Source organism: Myotis yumanensis, unplaced genomic scaffold (assembly GCF_028538775.1).
Source record: "Myotis yumanensis isolate MYYU_CA2020_CCGP unplaced genomic scaffold, mMyoYum1.0.hap1 SCAF_1, whole genome shotgun sequence".
Classification (NCBI taxonomy): domain Eukaryota; kingdom Metazoa; phylum Chordata; class Mammalia; order Chiroptera; family Vespertilionidae; genus Myotis; species Myotis yumanensis.
The window spans coordinates 135246738-135264325 of NW_027223752.1; the positions used below are offsets into that span (position 1 = coordinate 135246738).

Genomic DNA, 17588 nt, shown 5'->3' on the forward strand with positions numbered 1-17588 from the left:
TTAATTTTGTATCCTGCTACATTGCCAAATTCATTAATTAAGTCTATTAATTTTTGATGGACTCTTTAGGGTTTTGTATGTACAATATCATGTCATCTGCAAATAATGACAGTTTTATTTTTTCTTTTCCAATTTGGATGCCTTTTATTTCTTTTTCTTGTCTGATGGCTATGACTAGCAAACAGGAATGGTGAAAGTGGGTATTCCTGTCTCATTCCTATTCTTAGGTGAAATGGTTTTAGTTTTTGCCCATTGAGTATGATGTTGGCTGTAGGTTTGTCATATAAGGCTTTTATTATATTGACGTATGATCCCTCTATTCCCATTTTTCTGAGGGTTTTTATCAAGAAAGAGTGTTGGATTTGCTCAAATACTTTTTCTGCATGAATTGATATGACTATGTGATTTTTATTTCTCAATTTGTTTATGATGTATCACAGTTATTGATTTGTGGATACTGTACCATCTTTGCATCCCCAGGATAGATCCTACTTGGTCATGAGATATGATCTTTCTGATGTAATGCTGGATCCAATTTGCTAGAATTTTGTTGAGGATTTTGGCATCTATGTTCATGAGTGATATTGGCCTGTAATTATCTTTCATCATGTTGTCTTTTTATCTGGTTTTGGTATTAGGGTAATGTTGACTTCATAGAATGTGCTTGGAAGTGTTCCTTCCTCTTGAGTTTTTTTGAATAGTCTGAGCACTATAGGTGTTAATTCTTCCTTGAATGTTTGGTAAAACTCCCCTGTGAAGCCATCTGGCCCTGGTTTTGTTTTGTTTTGTTTTGTTGTGTTTTTTTTTTTTTTTTTTCTGGAAGCTTTTTGATTACTGCTTTGATTTCTTCCATAGTTATTGGCCTATTGAGATTTTTAGATTCTTCCTGATTGAGTTTTGGAAGTTTTTATTTTTCTAGGAATATGTCCATTTCCTCCAGGTTGTCCAGTTTGTTGGAATAGAGTTGTTCATAGTATTTTTTAACAATCTTTTGTATTTCTGCGAAGTCTTGTTACTTCGCCTCTTTCATTTATGATTTTGTTTATTTGGATCCTCTCTCATTGCTTCTTGATGAGCCTGGCTAGACGTTCATCAATCTTGTTTATCCTTTCAAAGAACCAGCTCTTGGTTTCATTGGTCATTTATTTTGTATTTATGTCATTTATTTTGCTCTGGCCTTTATTATCTCCTTCCTTCTGCTCACATTGGGATTTTCTTGTTGCTTTTTTCTAATTCTTTAAGTTGTAGAGTTAGATGATTTATTACAATTTTTTCTTGTTTTTTGAGGTAGGCTGGTAGAGCTACAAACTTACCTCTCAGGACTGCTTTCATTGTGTCCCATAGACTTTGGATTTTTGTGTTTTTATTGTCATTCGTTTCCAGGATGTATTTAGTTTCTTCTTTGGTCTCTTTTGTAATCTACCCATTGTTTAATAGCATGATATTCAGCTTCCAAGTGTTGGAAATTTTTATTATTTTTGTTGTAGTTTATTTCTAATATTATGCCATTGTGGTCTGAGAAGATGCTTGATATGATTTCAATCTTCTTGAATTTGGAGAGACTTTGCCTGTGACTCAATATGTGGTCTCTCTTTGAAAATGCCCCATGTGCACTTGAAAAGGACATATATTCCATGGTTTTGGGGTGAAATGTTCTGAAGATGTCAATTAAGTCCATCTGATCTAGTGAATCATTTAGGATTGCTGTTTCTTTGCTGATTTTTTGTTTAGAGGATTTCGCCAGTGATGTTAGTGGTGTATTAAAGTCCCCTAGTATGATTTTGTAGTTTTTGATCTCTCCCTTGATATCTTCCAGGAGGTGTTTTCTGTTTGTTGTTGTTGTTGTTTTTTTTTTTTATTTGGGTGCTTCTGCATTGGGTGCATATATGTTTACCAGTGTTATTTCCTCTTTTTGTATCAATCCCTTTAGTATTATGTAGACGCCTTCCTAATCTCCTGTTGTGGCCTTCATTTTGAGGTCTATTTTGTCAGATATAAGTATTGCTACCACAGCTTCTTTTCATTTCCATTTGCCTGGAAGATATTTTTCCATCCCTTCACTTTCAGTCTGTGTAAATCCCTTGTTCAGAGGTGGGTCTCTTACAGACAGCATATATATGGGTCATGATATTTTATCCATTTAGCCACTGGATGTCTTTTGATTGGAGCATTTAGTGCATGTATGTTTAAAATTATTATTTATAGGTACTTGTTTGTAGCCATTTTTATTTTTTATTCCTGTTTTCCTTCTTCCCGTCCTATTTTTTTCTTTTACAGCAGTCAATTTAGCATTTCTTACACTGCCAGCTTGGTGGTAATAAACTCCTATAGTCCTTTTTTGTCTGTGAAGCTCCTGATTTCCCTTTCAATTTTGAATGATAGCCTTGCTGGATTCAGTCCCTTGCTTTCCATCACTTTGTATATTTCATTCCATTATCTTCTGGCCTGATGTGTTTCTGTTGAGAAATCAGTTGATAATCTAATGGAAGATCCCTTATAGGTAACTTTCTGTCTCTCTTGGTCAGCCTTTAAGATTCTTACTCTGTTGTTGGTGTTTGCCAATTTAATTATGATGTATCTTGGTGTCAGTTGTTGTTTGTTTGTTTTGTTCATCTTTTTTTGGACTCTGTGTGCTTCTTGGACTTATGTGAATTTTTTTCTTCTCAATATCAGGGAAGTATCCTGTCATTATTTCTTCAAACAGATTTTTTATTCCTTGCTCAGTTTCCTCTCTTTTAGCACCACTATTAATGCAGATGTTCATTTCCTGTTGTCCATTAGCTGCCTTATGTTCTCCTCCTGCTTTTAAGGTTTGTTTTTCCCAGTTGCTGCTCTGCTTGGGTATTTTTTTTTTAACCTTGTCTTCTAGTTTGCTGATGCAGTCTCAGCTTCCGCTACTTGGCTGTTGATATTTTCCATTGTGTTCTTTATTGCAGATATGTCATTCTTCATTTCCACTTGGTTCTTCTTCATTTCCCCTTGATTCTTACACATGTTGAATTTGTCTCCCATCCTTTTCAGTGTCCTTATAACTATTTTTCTGAATTGTTTCTCTTACAAATTACTTGCCTCCATTTCATTTACTTCCTTTTCTGGTGATTCTTCCTTTTCTTTTGTATGTGGGTTGTTTCTTTTTCTCCCCATTTTTTGCTGTTCCTTTGTGGGTTTTTACTATGTATTAGATCAAACTTCTATGTCACCCAGATTTTTTTGAGTTTGTCTTGTATAGTAGATGTTTTGTGGGATCCAGTGGTGCAATTCTCAGGTCTTATGGTTGGGTATTCTATGGATGCTCCCTACTTGGGATATTTGGGTTCTCCTGGTGTAGTTGTGTTTTGAGTGTTATTGTCCCATTCATGGATGGAGTCTCCTCTCTGGGTTTTGGGTTATGTGGCTGACTCTCTGCCACATTGACAGACAACACAAAATATAACTTGGCACGATATGACACAAAGGGAACAAAACACAAATGTACTCATGATACTGATAACCCCAATAAAAGTGACCACCAGAGGAAAGAGAATTAGGGGAGAGAAAAGAAAGCAAAAATGGTACTGAGAAAAAGGAAAAAGGTAAGAGCGAAAAGAAAGAGAAGCAAAATGAAGAAGAAAAAATATACATGTATGGGGAGAAAACTCCACAAGACAAACAAATAAACCAAAAAATTCAAACTACAAGCACCCCAAAAAAATAGGGGGGGGGGCGCAGAATCTGTAGAGGCAGAGCTTATTTCCAGAAAGTAAGGTAGAGAAATTGAATGAATAGGGCAATGGCCATGGTTCAGTATAGAGGTGGTAGAAAGAGAATGAGTGGATAAGAAGAAAAGTAAAAGAAAAGTAAAAAAAAATCAATCAATAAAAAATAAAACGATAAAAAAATAACAAAAACATTTTTTAAAAAAATTATCTATCTACATATTCATCTATTTTTGGAAAAGGAGGAGAGAGGAGAGAGCAGATAGGCTTGAGTTTAGTGAGTAGAACTAATTAATCAGCAAGGTGTAGAAATTCCCAGTGATCCACCACTCCTCTGTGTGTCTCCACAGTCTTGGTTGCAGGCAGGCAGGCAGGGCCATCTGCCTTCTTTATCTGCCTGGTTTCATTCTTATTTACACAAGCATTTATTCCTGACATGTGCTTTAGATGGGGGTGTTGCTGTGTTGGTTTCCGGACAAAACAGCATCTCAACCCAGTTCCCAAGGTCTCCCTGGGTCTATTCAGAGTCTGTGTTTCCTCTGCAAAGCTGGAGGCTGGGTGCGGCTGCACTAGCTGCCCTGCGGGCGCTGCGAGGGGCTGGCTCTTCAGGAGAAAATGGCTGCTTAAGGCTGGAGGCTCCGGGATGTGCCAGTGCCGGGTTCCTGGTCACCTTTCCCTATCCTGCTCCTCCCCGAAGCCTCTCCCTAGCATCCACAAAACTGCACCTTCACCTGCAACACAGCCTCGGTGAGGGTTTGTAATGGAAAGGTCCTATGAACTGGGTTTAGTGAGTAAAAGCAAGGAAAATGTAAAGGCAAAACAACCGCGCCACCGCGAGCTTCTCTCCCCCTGGTACCGCGCTGCTCAGCAGCTCTTCAGGCTGCTTCCTGGGTGCGGCCTCTCACGGCTGTGGGCTTGGATCTAGCAGCCGGGCTGCCAGCCGTCCTGTGGACCCTCCACCGTGGAGTGTTACCGTGTCCCCAAGGGACGGACTCGGTGCCGCGCAGGTTCTTTCTGACCCTCTGTCACAGTGGTCGCGAGTCTTTCTCTCCAGGCCAGATCCCGGATCCAACCATTCTCCAAGTGTCCCCTGTCATTTCCAGCCTGGATTGTCTCACCAGCTGTTAATTCGTCAATTCTGGGTGGATGCTGTTCCATTTAGTTGTTCCTTCTATCTGCTCCACGAGAAGACACAGGGCACATCTGCCTATTTGGCCACTATTTTGAAAACCAGCGCTCTATTCTTTTTTTTTTTTTTTTTTTTAAATCTTTACTGTTCAGATTATTACATTTGTTCCTCTTTTTTCCCCCCATAACTCCCCTACACCCGGTTCCCACCCCACCCTCCACCCGCACCCCCTGTCCTCATCCATAGCTGCACGATTTTTGTCCAGTCTCTTCCCACTTCCGCCACACCCCTTTCCCCCCAAAGAATAGTCAGTCCACTCCCTTTCTATGCCCTTGATTCTATTATAATCACCAGTTTATTCTGTTCATCAGATTATTTATTCACTTGATTTTTAGATACACTTGTTGACAGATGTGTATTTGTTGTTCATAATTTGTATCTTTACCTTTTTCTTCTTCTTCCTCTTCTTAAAGGATACCTTTCAGCCTTTCATATAATACTGGTTTGGCAATGATGAACTCCTCTAGCTTTTCCTTATCTGTGAAGCTCTTTATCTGACCTTCAATTCTGAATGATAGCTTTGCTGGATAAAGTAATCTTGGTTGTAGGTTCTTGGCATTCATCACTTTGAATATTTCTTGCCACTCCCTTCTGGCCTGCAAAGTTTCTGTTGAGAAATCAGCTGACAGTCGTATGGGTATTCCCTTGTAGGTAACTGACTGTCTTTCTCTTGCTGCTTTTAGGATTCTCTCTTTGTCTTTTGCTCTTGGCATTTTAATTATGATGTGTTTTGGTGTGGTCTTCTTTGGGTTCCTTTTGTTTGGGGTTTTCTGCGCTTCCTAGACTTGTAAGTCTATTTCTTTCACCAGGTAGGGGACGTTTCTGTCATTATTTCTTCAAATAGGTTTTCAATATCCTGTTCTTTCTCTGTTCTTCTGGCACCCCTATAATTCGGATGTTGTATGCTTGAAGTTGTCCCAAAGCCTCCTTACACTATCTTTGTATTTTTGGATTCTTTTTTCATTTTGCTTTTCCGGTTGGGTGTTTTTTGCTTCTTCTTATTTCAAATCTTTGACTTGATTCTTGTGATCCTCTAGTCTGCTGTTGGAACTCTGCATAATATCCTTTATTTCAGTCAGTGTATGCTTAATTTCTAGTTGGTCCTTTTTCATAACCTCGAGGGTCTCACTAGATTTCTTGAGGATCTCACTACATTTATCGGTGGTCTCACCAGACTTTTTGAGGGTCTTACTAAATTTATCGGCGGTTTCTAGAAAGTTCTTGAAAAACCTTATAAGTGTGGTTTTGAACTCTATATCCAGTCATTTGCTTTCCTCCAATTCTGTCATTTATGACCTGTTTCTTTGTTTCCACATTTTTTATGCTTCCCTGTGTTGGTAGAGCGGCTTTGTGTGCTAGGTGTCCTATAGGGCCCAGTGGCTCAGCCTCCCCAATTACCTGAGGTGAACACTCTTCTCTTGGTGCACCCCTTTGTGGGCTTTGTGCACAGTCTTGTTGTAGTTAAGCCTTGATTGTTCTAGGTATCACTAGGAGGAATTGGCTTCCAGGCCAATTGATTGTGAGAGTCAGCTGTTTCTACAGTGGGAGAACTTCTGTGCTGAAGACACCCTTATGAGGCAAGACTTGCTTCAGTGGAGCTTTGGTGCTCACTGAGTCTGCCTCCTGAGTGTGTCCCTTATGGATCTGAGGAGTTGTAATTGGACGGTCTAACTCTGACCCCTGGGTACACTGGGTCTTGGATCTAAGGAGGTGCTAATTTAGCCTCTGCCTGAGGCTACCCAGCAGGAGCTACAAAGAGATCTGCAGATTCCCCTTCCTTGTTTGGGGTTTGGAGGTGCCCAAATGAGGCCCAGCTGTGAAGCAATGCAAGCTGCTGTGGGGCCTTGGGCCTTCTCTTGGAAGTTCTGAGTCTGTCTGGCCCAGCTGTAGTTTGTTAGGTAATTTTCAGATTGCAAAGGGCCAGGGCATTCATATGCAAAAGCCTCTGCAGCAGCTTGGGTGGGGCAGGGTCTCAGGGAATCAACAGGGCAGAGCAAGCAGCTATGGCTGATCCTCAGCCCTGCCTTAAGGGGCCCTGTGTCTCAGTGTCTCAGTAATCGCTGCAAGCACCTTTAAGAGAAAGCAGCCCTAAGGTTCCGAGTTCTGCCCGCTGCCAGACAGTCCATTTTCTCCCTGTATGAGTCTGGGTCCCCAGAGACTCAACTGGAACTGGAGTTCAGAGCAGTCGGGGACTTGTGACTCCCTCCCAATTCAAAAAGACAACCGCATCCTCAGTTGCCAGCCCTTGCCGCATGAGCCTCTGTACCTCTGCACTTCCGCACCTCCTCTGAGTCTCAGTGTGCTTTACTCTTTACTTCTAGTTGTAGAATTTCCACTCAGCCAGCCTTCCTGTGGTTCTGTATGATGTCCGTTTTGTCTTTTAGTTGTATTTTTGAATTTGTTGTGTGCGGCAGCAATTTCCGGTGTTTACCTATGCCGCCATCTTAGTTTCTCCAAAACCAGTGCTCTATTCTTAATGTCAGTATCTGTGCCAGTTACTTATTGCTGCTTAATAACCACCTCCAAACCGCATGTCTTAAAGCAGCATTTACTTGTTCACAAATCAGCAGTGGCCAGCTCATTTCTTTTCCACTTGCCATCAGCTGGGATGACTTGAAGCTGGGAAGTGGAATCATCTAGAGCAGTGGTTCTCAACCTTGGCTGCACATTAGAATCACCTGGGAATCTTTTTAAAATCCTGATTTCTGGGCCTCATCCTCCAGAAATTCTGTTTCTTTGTTATGGGATGGGGCCACAAAATTAGTAACAAAGAAACAGAATTTCTGGAGGATGAGGCCAAGCAATCAGGATCTTAAAAAGATTCCCAGGTGATTCTAATGTGCAGCCAAGGTTGAGAACCACTGTTCTAAAGGTTTATTCATTCACGGGTTTGTCAGGTGCAGTGGACTTTTGGCTGGGACGCTAGCTGGGGCAATCTCAGCTGGACACCTGTATGAGGACTTGATCATGTGGCCTGGGCTGTTTTGTTCTTCACAACACAGTGGTGGGTTCTAAGGGTGAGCTCCCTAGGGAGAGAGTCAGATGGCACCAGACATAGCAGTCACACGGTAGTCACCATTATCACTGATATTCCAGCAAGTTTGTTATTGTTAACTAGAGGCCCGGTGCACAAAATTCATGCGGGGGGGGGGGGGGTGTCCCTCAGCTCAGCCTGCCCCTCAGTCTGGGAGCCCTCAGTGGATGTCCTACTGACAGCCACAGTCTGGCAGCAGAGGCTGAGAGCAGGCGTCCCATGTGTGTGTGTGTGTGTGTGTGCGTGTGTGTCCCCTCTGAGGGTCTGCCACCCAGCCACATTGAAGGCTCAGAGTAGGCTCTGTGTGCGTGTGTGTGTGTGTGTGTGTGTCCTCACTGGGGTTCTGCCCCCAGTCACATTGGAGACTCAGAGTAGGCTGTGTGTGTGTGTGTGTGTGTGTGTGTCTACTGGGGGCCTGCCCCCAGCCACACCTTGGAGGCTTGGAGCAGGCGCCCCTCTCTGTTGCTCTTTCAGTCTCCTGGCCTCTACTCATGTTGTACTCTCCCTTGAGCTGTGGCCAGGGTGGGGTGCTGCCTGCAGGCTGTGCTTTCCTGCTCACAGATCACTATGGTGACCCCGGAGTCAGGCCCTGCTGGGTGCTCCCTGTGGGTGGCACTTTCCTGCTCTCTAATCGCCATGGTGTCCCGTCTGGGGGCGGGGCTTAGGCAGCACACGGGGGTCCCGGCTGGGGGTGGGGCTTAGGCAGTGCAATTGCGCCGCCTAAGCCCCATGCCCAGGGCTGCACACAGGGCCCGGATGACAGCTCGCACTGTCCCGCCCTGCCTTCAGTATGCAAATTCACCCCCATTCTTGTTGGCGGCTAATTTGCATAGCCAATGGGAGCATAGCGAAGGTATGGTCAATTACCATCTTTGCCTATTATTAAATAGGATGATGATGTTGTTTTGTTTAGTATCTTCCCTTATTTTGTGAAAAGTAACAGAATTTAAAGATAGCATTATTGAATTCAGCCTCCCACCCCCACTTTTTTGTTTCTAAAAAAGGTAGGGCTTCTGTCGCTAAACTTTAACAGTAAGAGTTTTAATTTCTCTGTAATTCAGAGAATCATGTCTTCTTGAAACGCAATTCAAATTAGCATCAAATGTTTCTGGTTCAGTAAAAGACCTATGGCATTAGAAGCCATATTCATAAGATTAATTAGTCTTATTTTGAAAGTGTTATCTTGGGAAGCATTTGGTGACAGTCCTGAGTACCACAATAACATATCTCTAAAACTTTTTTAAAGATTATGAAGAGTTACAATGGGGGAAGAGATAAGAGGCTTTTTACTAAGGGGCAATGTGTAGTCATTTTGTGGAGGAAAGACATGAAACAGTCATAGGAAAAGGAGTATGAAGTCAAGTGCAGACGTTGTGTGGCAAAGACAACAACAGTAAATATGTTTTTGTGACTCCTGGTCGTTTTAACTTTGGTTTTGATTTTGAGTAATTCCAGGTTCCACATTCGAAGACTCTACCACTGTACAGATAACATTTTATTGCAACTGAACTTATTTCAAAATTTCATACTGGTGTTCACACCTTCATAACCAAACTATATCCTTTTATTCATGCAGAATGATGATCTTAAGGCAAAACTGCAACCATCATCTTCAAAATGTTTACGCCTGGATGAAGAAAAGTCTCCTCAACAGCAGTTAGCAATGGGAGCACTTCTAAAGCAACGTGAAGAACTAAAGGATAGAGTAAAGAAGTTGAAACAAGAAGCAGTAAACCTCAGAACAAGTATCACAGAAGACTGTGTAGGAGAGAAGCATAAAGTAACTGCAAAGGATCTAGCAGACCAAGTGACACAACTCGATTTATTTTTACAGGTTAATTTACTGATTTAATGTGCTGTAATTTACTGCACTGCAAATTTTGTTTTGGATAAATACAGTGTTTTCCCCTTTCCTCCACTTCTTTTAATGGCAGTTTATTTTGTAGATTTCTAAAAGGAAGGTTGCATCTGTTTTTCCTTTTCAGTATTTTCGTTTCCAACATTATTATCACTAAATTGAACTTTTTCAAATGATTCTTAGTAGAGGATCATTTTATTTTTAAGACCAGTTGATGTTCAACAAGACTATTTGAAAGAAAAGGGGAAAATGTGATTTAAAAATTGCCCCATACTCTTGAATTAAGTTATATCCTTCTACTTTAAAATGTTTAAACTGATGCTATTATTCTTTGAATTATCAGATTACATGAGTACGAATAGAAGAATGATTAACTCTATAACTCAGATTTCATTCAGTGTACATTCATGATAAATAGTTTAAGTGTCAGCTTTTTTTCACATTTAAAAGATGATCTCTGAGTCGTTGACTCAAAACTAAAGAAAACAATTATAACTGTTCAGGTTATACTTACTCTAAAAATGTATCCTTTGTATTTGCTTTAGACACAAAGAGCATCTCAAGAAACCTCAGAGTAGTTAATGTGTATTCATAATGCTTCAATAAGAAGTCATTTGGAACTTAGAACTCCTCTTTTTGAAAACTTCTCAAGATGACAGCAAAAAGAGAATTGGAAAAATATGTGTGACTCTACCAAGAAGAATTGGAACGCAGAAAATTATTGGAAAAGAAATGAACTTTATACATCAAATGCAGACTCAGAGAAAATATTAAACTCATTAATTAGCCTCTAAACTTAAAACATAATTACTATTGTGCCAGGTTCATGAGATTAGTAGGGCATGAAAGCTAACTAAATAGGATAACTTTGGCAAATGATGTTAGTAAATAAACTTACCTTTCAAATGTTCCTTCAAGACAGTTTAATCTCTCCTCCTTTTTTGGTTTTACATGCCTTTGGTGTTTTTCCTCTCAATATTTCCATGTAGTTAACTTGATCTACTAGTCTTTAAGCTGAAGCTCTAAGATTTAGCAATCTAATCTAATAATAGACAAACATGGTGATTGACTGTACCTTCGCTATGCCTCCTATTGGCTAATCAGTGTGATATGCAAATTAACCGCCAATGAAGATGGTGGCTAATTTGCATACTGCAGGCAGGGTGGGACAGCGTGAGCTGGCACGAGCCACCATCCAGGACCCCGTGTGCAGCCACAGAAGCCCCCTGCCTGCGGCGTGAGAAGCAGGTCCCAGGCTGCAGGCCAGCGCCCGTGTGCAGCCGCAGAAGCTGCCTGCCTGCTGCATCCCACCATGATCCACTGAGTTATGAGGCCAGAGAGCAAGGAGAACTTCCACCCCTGAGTCAAAGTGGGGAGCAGAGGACAAGGCCTCCCCTCCTAAAGTAGCCAAAGGACAGGACCTAACCTAAGCCACATCCTCTGAGATAGCCCGGCAGGCACCACTGACCCTCCCTGCAGGCCAGGTCCCCCTCCCCCTTGCGCTGTTCCTGCACAGCTCCCATAGCCACCCACTGGCTGAGTCAGGCACAACAGGTTTGCAGCCACAGGGGCTATTTAGCAGCTAATGAAAAATGAAAAATGCGAGAACAAACAAATGAAGCAGCTACAGCAATGGGGAAAAGAAGTTCATCAAATTCTTTGTCTCTGAGAAACTGAGGCAGCCAGCACAGGCCCCTGCACGGGATGAGGCTTCTGCTTCTAAAGAAACGTCCTGGGGTTAGAGGTGAGGGGGTGCTGCCTTTCCCCTCTCGGAGCTCTCGGAGGAGTCTGTGCTCCCCCTCCTAGTATTCTTAACACCCAGAGACCCCTCCCCAATCCAGGGCAGGAATGTTCCACGCTGACTGCATCCAGAAAGCAGAGAACAAAGAGGCACTTCTTGACTTCAGCCTCTAAACCAGTGGTTCTCAACCTTGGATGCACATTAGAATCACCTGGGAATCTTTTTAAAATCCTGATTTCTGGGCCTGCTCTTCTGGAAATTCTGTTTCTTTGTTATGGGGTGGGGCCACAACATAAGTAATAAAGAAACAGAATTTCCAGAGGAGGAGGCCCAGAAATCAGGATTTTAAAAAGATTCCCAGGTGATTCTAATGTGCAGCCAAGGTTGAGAACCACTGCTCTAAACAGACTTGACCACTGTGGGCAAAGACCTGCAGCTGAGAGGGGACAGGTTCTGGGTGTCGAGGTCCAGAGCGTGGAAGGCCTCCTGGGGGAGCAGTGGATCTGGAAGCCTGTGTGCTGGGTCAGAGACACCCCTGCCTCCCACCCTCCCATGCCCTGCACATAGACGTGCCTGGACTGGGGTGAGGACGAGAAGGAGAACTAGAGGGAAGGAACACTGAGTGTTTGTTGGCGGCCGTGTTAAAAGGACTGTGACCCTCCCCTCCCACTGAGTCACTCCCTAAGGCAGCAGGAGACGGAGGGTCTGGGAGCAGTCACACAGCCTTGTGGCCGTGACCCAGGCACCAAGATGGTGTCTGTGCAACGGACTGAGGAGATGTCAGAGGACCTCACCCCAGAAAGCCCAATACCTCTTTGTGGGTGAGAGAGAAGGTGGCAGGGAGGGAGGGAGAGAGCGAATTGGCCTCATGTCCCAGATGAGGAGAATATACCAGGGATTTGCATGGGCTTGAGCTCTGAGGCAAGGGTCAAGGGCAGCTGGGTGGGGGCCAGCCCAGACAGAAGACTGAGGTCCAGATGTCCTTGACCCTGTTTGGTTCTTTGGCACCTCTTCCTGACATATAAACTGTCTGACATGGAAGTACAACTCAATAGAAGTGGGTGGGGAGCCTAAGTTAAATAATATATTTTTTTTTATTTTCACTTGGCAGAATTGGGGCTGAAGTTGAAGTTAGGTTTGGTTACTGAACAATAAAGAAGGCAACATTTCTCGCACACCTGACTGTGTGGTCTGAGTTTTCTGCTGCCTATAAACCAAGAAAAAGTTTTAAAATGAAGTACTAATCTCTAGGGTTTAAGTCAGACCGAGGAGTAGTGCCATTCAGCCAGAAGCTGGCTAATGCCTTGCCAGTGCAGAGGTGGTGGCAGGAGCCTCTCCCACCTCCGTGGCAGCACTAAGAATGTCCAACTAACAGTTTAGGCCCGATCCCTTGGGGGCCTAAGCCTTTAGTTGGACATCCCCCAAGGGCTCCCTGGCTGCCAAAAGGATGTCTGACTGCAAGCTTAGGCCTAATTCCCCTGGAGAGTGGGCCTAAGTCAACAGGTGGACATCCCCCAAGGTGTCCTGGACTGCAAATGGGCGCAGGCTGGGCTGAGAATCACACCCCACCTCCCGAGTGCACAAATTTTTGTGCACCGGGCCTCTAGTCCTATCTAATAAAAGAGAAACATGGTAATTAGCCGTACGGCCGCTACCCTTCCCATTGGCTAATCAGTGAGATATGCAAATTAACTGCCAGCCAAGATGGCGGCCGGCAGCCAGACAGCTTGAAGCAAACAGGGAGGCTTGCTTGCTTCAGTGAAGGAGGAAGCCAAGCTTCCCCGCCTGTGCAGACGGCCTCTGAGCTTGCAGCTTGAAACATTTTAACAAATATAGAAGCAAAACAAACTCCAGAAACCTGCTTTAGTCTGCCAGGCTTCAGCCAGCAAGACCGCAACATTGTTTTGAACACAGAAGATAAACAAAGGCCAGAAACCTGCTTTCAGCAGCCGAGCCTCAGAGAGAAAACCGGCTCTCAGCTCCAGTGACAGGCATAGAAGGTAAATAAATGCCAGAATAAAAAAGAAAAAGAAAAAAAGGAGAGGTTTGGAGCTCCAGTCGCCCGCCAGCCTGAAAACAGCCCTCAGCCCCTCACCCAGACTGGCCAGGCACCTCAGTGGGGACCCCCACCCTGAAGCAACAAGATGGCGGCTAATTTGCATACTGAAGGCAGGCGGCAGCAGGCAAGGCTGTCTGCGGTCCGGGACACGGATCTGTGACCCTGCCAGACAGGGCGCACCGCGGGAGGCTGTCTGCAGTCCGGGACACGGATCTGTGACCCTGCCAGATGGGGGGTACCAAGGGAGGCTGTCCACAGTCCGGGACCTGGATCTGTGACCCTGCCGGGCGGGGGGCAGTGCTTGAGGCTGCCTGTGGTCCCAGGACCCGCATCAGTGACCTGGTGGGCAGGGAGGCAGCATGGGAGGCTGTCTGCAGTCTGGGACCCGAAGCTGTGACCCTGCCGGGAGGGGGTCAGTGCTTGAGGCTGTCCACGGGACCAAGACACGGATCTGTGACCCTGCCAGGCGGGGGGCGGCACTTGAGGCTGTGCACGGTCCTGGGACTCGGATCCGTGACCCTTCACGGTGGGGAGGCAGCCATCAGTGCCCAGGAGTGACTGCGCAAGATCCACCTCCTGGCCCAGAAGGTGCAGGATCGCAGGGACAGCCACCATGGTGGGTAAGACAGACGTCCTCCTGGCCGCACCATGGGGGTTTGTGGATATGCAAAGCCAGAGGCCTCCGGTGTGCACATCCCCCCTGGCATGCGAACATCCCCCAGCACACTGTCACCCTCCTGCGCCTGCAACAGTTGCAAACCAAGGCGTGCACAAGTTCCCCCCGCCTCTCCACCGCACTTCCATCAACCCAGCATGCCTAACACCCCCACAGGATGTGCACACATCCCCTCTGATGCACTCACGTCCTTTGGAGAGTGTCTGGGTGTTCTGGGTGCTGAGAGTGGGCGCCTGTGAGATGACAGTGAAAGGGTGGAGTGGTGATGCCCTGTTCCCATGGAGGCCAGTGCAGCTACGAGATCACCTCTAGGGGGTTAATGCAGGTGTGAGGCAGGAGCAGGTGCAGACAGACACACCTGGTGGGCACGGGCAGCCCTCTCTGAGGTGCCTTCGGTCAGTGTTCAAGATCAAGAGCCCAGAGGCAGAGAGGAATTCCGTCCTCTCAGTGAAATAGTGGGATAGTCGGGGCGACTGTAGAGGAGGAATGTGCACTTTGGGTGCCAGCACCCATGAGTGAAGGCTGCCCTGACTGAGCCTTGCTTGCTTGGGGCCTAGAGCACTCCTTCCAGGCAACGGGTGACAGGACGTGCTTTTCTGAATTAATGAGAGAAAATGTTGATTCTCCTGCTGCCCATGAAGGTGGAAAGTGAAGTGGGGAGACATGCGGGGAATGAGCAAGGTTCCCTGTCTGGACGTTCCAAATCTGCTGTTGGTTTCTTTCACCACTGACTAGAGATATACAGGGTGTCCCCCCAAAATGTATACACAGTTTGAATACCTACTAATTCCAATGGTTTTAAGCATAAGAAAGGAACAACAATGGAGCTGTTATCTGTTAAAAGTGTGGGCACAAACAGGTAGTTGGACATTCCCTGAGGGGTCTCAGATTGGAGAGGGTGAAGGCCAGACTGAGGGGCCCCTTCTCCCCCCTTACCCCAGTGCACGAATTTAGTGCACTGGGCTACTAGTATTATTATAAAACTAGAATCACGGACTGAACCAAGATGGCGGCATAGGTAAACACCGGAGATTGCTGCCACAAACAACCACTTCAAAAATACAACTAAAAGACGGAGCAGACATCACCCAGAACCACAGGAAAGCTGGCTGAGGAGAGATTCTTCAACTAGAAGGAGAGAGAACAGCATACCGAGGCTCAGAGGAGGCGCAGTGTGGAAAATACAAAGGTGCGGAGGTGCGAGCGCAGAGCGGGCTGGTGGCTGAGGGCGCGGTTGTTGTTTTCAATTGGGAGGGAGTCTCAGACTCTGAGCTCCAGATCCGTGCGAGTCTCTAGGGACTCAGACTCAAACGGGAGAAGTGGGATTATCTGGCATTGTTTGGAACGTGAGGGCAGCTTTCTCTCCAAGGTTTGCAGCGATTGCTGGGGTTCTGAGAAGCAGAGCCTCTGGGAACGAGACTGAGAGCAGCCATAACTGCTCCCTCCAGCTGCCCTGTTGATCCCCTGCGACCCGCCCTGCCCAAGCCCTGCTCAGAGCCATTTGCCGGATCGCCTCAGGCAAAGGCTAGATTAGCACCTCTCCAGAGGACAGAAGTTTTCCCACTGCAGACACAGCTGATTCTCACAGCCAGTCGGCCTGGTGGTCAAATCCCTCTAGTATTAACTACAATAATCAAGGCTTAACTAGAACAAGACTGTGCACAAAGACCACTAGGGGGTGCACCAAGAAAGCATAAACAATGTGGAGACAAAAAAACATGACAGAAATGGAGGATATAGAGCTAAAAAACGCAATTTTGAGGGCTTTCAATAATTTGCTAGAAACTGCCGATAAACTTGATGAGAGCTTCAAGAAAACTAATGGGACCCTCGATGGTGTGATAAAGAACCAACTAGAAATTAAGCATTCACTGACTGAAATAAAGAATATTATACAGACACCCAACAACAGACCAGAGGAGCACAAGAATCAAGTCAAAGATTTGAAATGCAAAGAAGCAAAAAACACCCAACCGGAAAAGCAAAATGAAGAAAGAATCCAAAAATATGAAGATAGTGTAAGGAGCCCCTGGGACAGCTTCAAGCGCACCAATATCAGAATTATAGGGGTACCAGAAGATGAGAGACAGCAAGATATTGAAAACCTATTTGAAGAAATAATGACAGAAAACTTCCCCCACCTGGTGAAAGAAATGGACTTACAAGTCCAAGAAGCGCAGAGAACCCTAAACAAAAGGAATCCAAAGAGGACCACACCAAGACACATCATAATTAAAATGCCAAGAGCAAAAGACAAAGACAGACTCTTAAAAGCAGCAAGAGAAAGAAACTCAATTACCTACAAGGGAATACCCATATGACTGTCAGCTGATTTCTCAACAGAAACTTTGCAGGCCAGAAGGGAGTGAAAAGAAATATTCAAAGTACTGAATACCAAGAACCTACATCCAAGATTACTTTATCCAGCAAAGCTATCATTCAGAATTGAAGGTCAGATAAAGAGCTTCACAGATAAGGAAAAGCTAGAGGAGTTCATCACCACTAAAGCAGTATTATACAAAATGCTGAAAGGTATCCTTTAAGAAGAGGAAGAAGAAGAAAAAGGTAAAGGTACAAATTATGAACAACAAACATGCATCTATCAACAAGTGAATCTAAGAATCAAGTGAATAAATAGTCTGATGTACAGAATGAACTGGTGATTATAATGAATCAGGGACATAGAAAGGGAAGGGACTGACTATTCTTGGGGGGGGGGGAAGGGGAGTGGGAGATGCGGGAAGAGACTGGACAAAAATCCTGCACCTATGGATGAGGACAGTGGGTGGGGAGTGAGGGCAGAGGGTGGGGCGGGAACTGGGAGGAGGGGAGTTAGGGGTGGGGGGGGAAGAGGAACAAATGTAATCTGAACAATAAAGATTTAATTAAAAATTAAAAAAAAAAAACTAGAAGCCCGTTGCATGAAGATTTGCATAATAGGCCTTCTTTTCCCTGGCTACTGGTACTGGTTTTCCTCTGTACCCAGGACCCAGGTCTTTTGTCCGGCCTCAGCAGAGAAGCCAAGCCTCTGCAGTCCAGTCTTCACTCAGGCCGGTGTCTTCAGTCTTCGCTCTCTGCCTACGTATGCAAATTAACTGCCATCTTTGATGGGTTAATTTGCATAGTAACTCCGATTGGCTGGTGGGCATAGCGGAGCGACACCAATTTGCATGTTTATCTTTTATTAGTGTACGTAACTTGTCAGAATTCCTCTAAATAGAAACATTTAAGATAACAACTTAAACACAATGGGTTAAGTTACTCCAACACAATCTGGTACTTGGTAAATTTACTTTCTTGATTGTGATCCTTGTTATTATCACTAGAGGGTGCCTT

The 17588-nt window shown here is 44.7% G+C and overlaps 1 protein-coding gene across 1 annotated transcript in view; it reads left to right on the forward strand.

Annotated features, from left to right (window-relative positions):
* LOC139015493 (putative coiled-coil domain-containing protein 144C) overlaps positions 1–10626 on the forward strand; it is a 38439-nt gene extending 27813 nt beyond the window's left edge. Inside the window, exons 10-11 of the mRNA XM_070423291.1 lie at positions 9495–9752; positions 10322–10626. Coding sequence (XP_070279392.1) covers positions 9495–9752; positions 10322–10354 — 291 coding nt within the window. The 3' untranslated portion in view covers positions 10355–10626. The remainder of the gene's footprint in view (positions 1–9494; positions 9753–10321) is intronic.
* The last annotated feature ends 6962 nt before the right edge of the window (positions 10627–17588 follow it).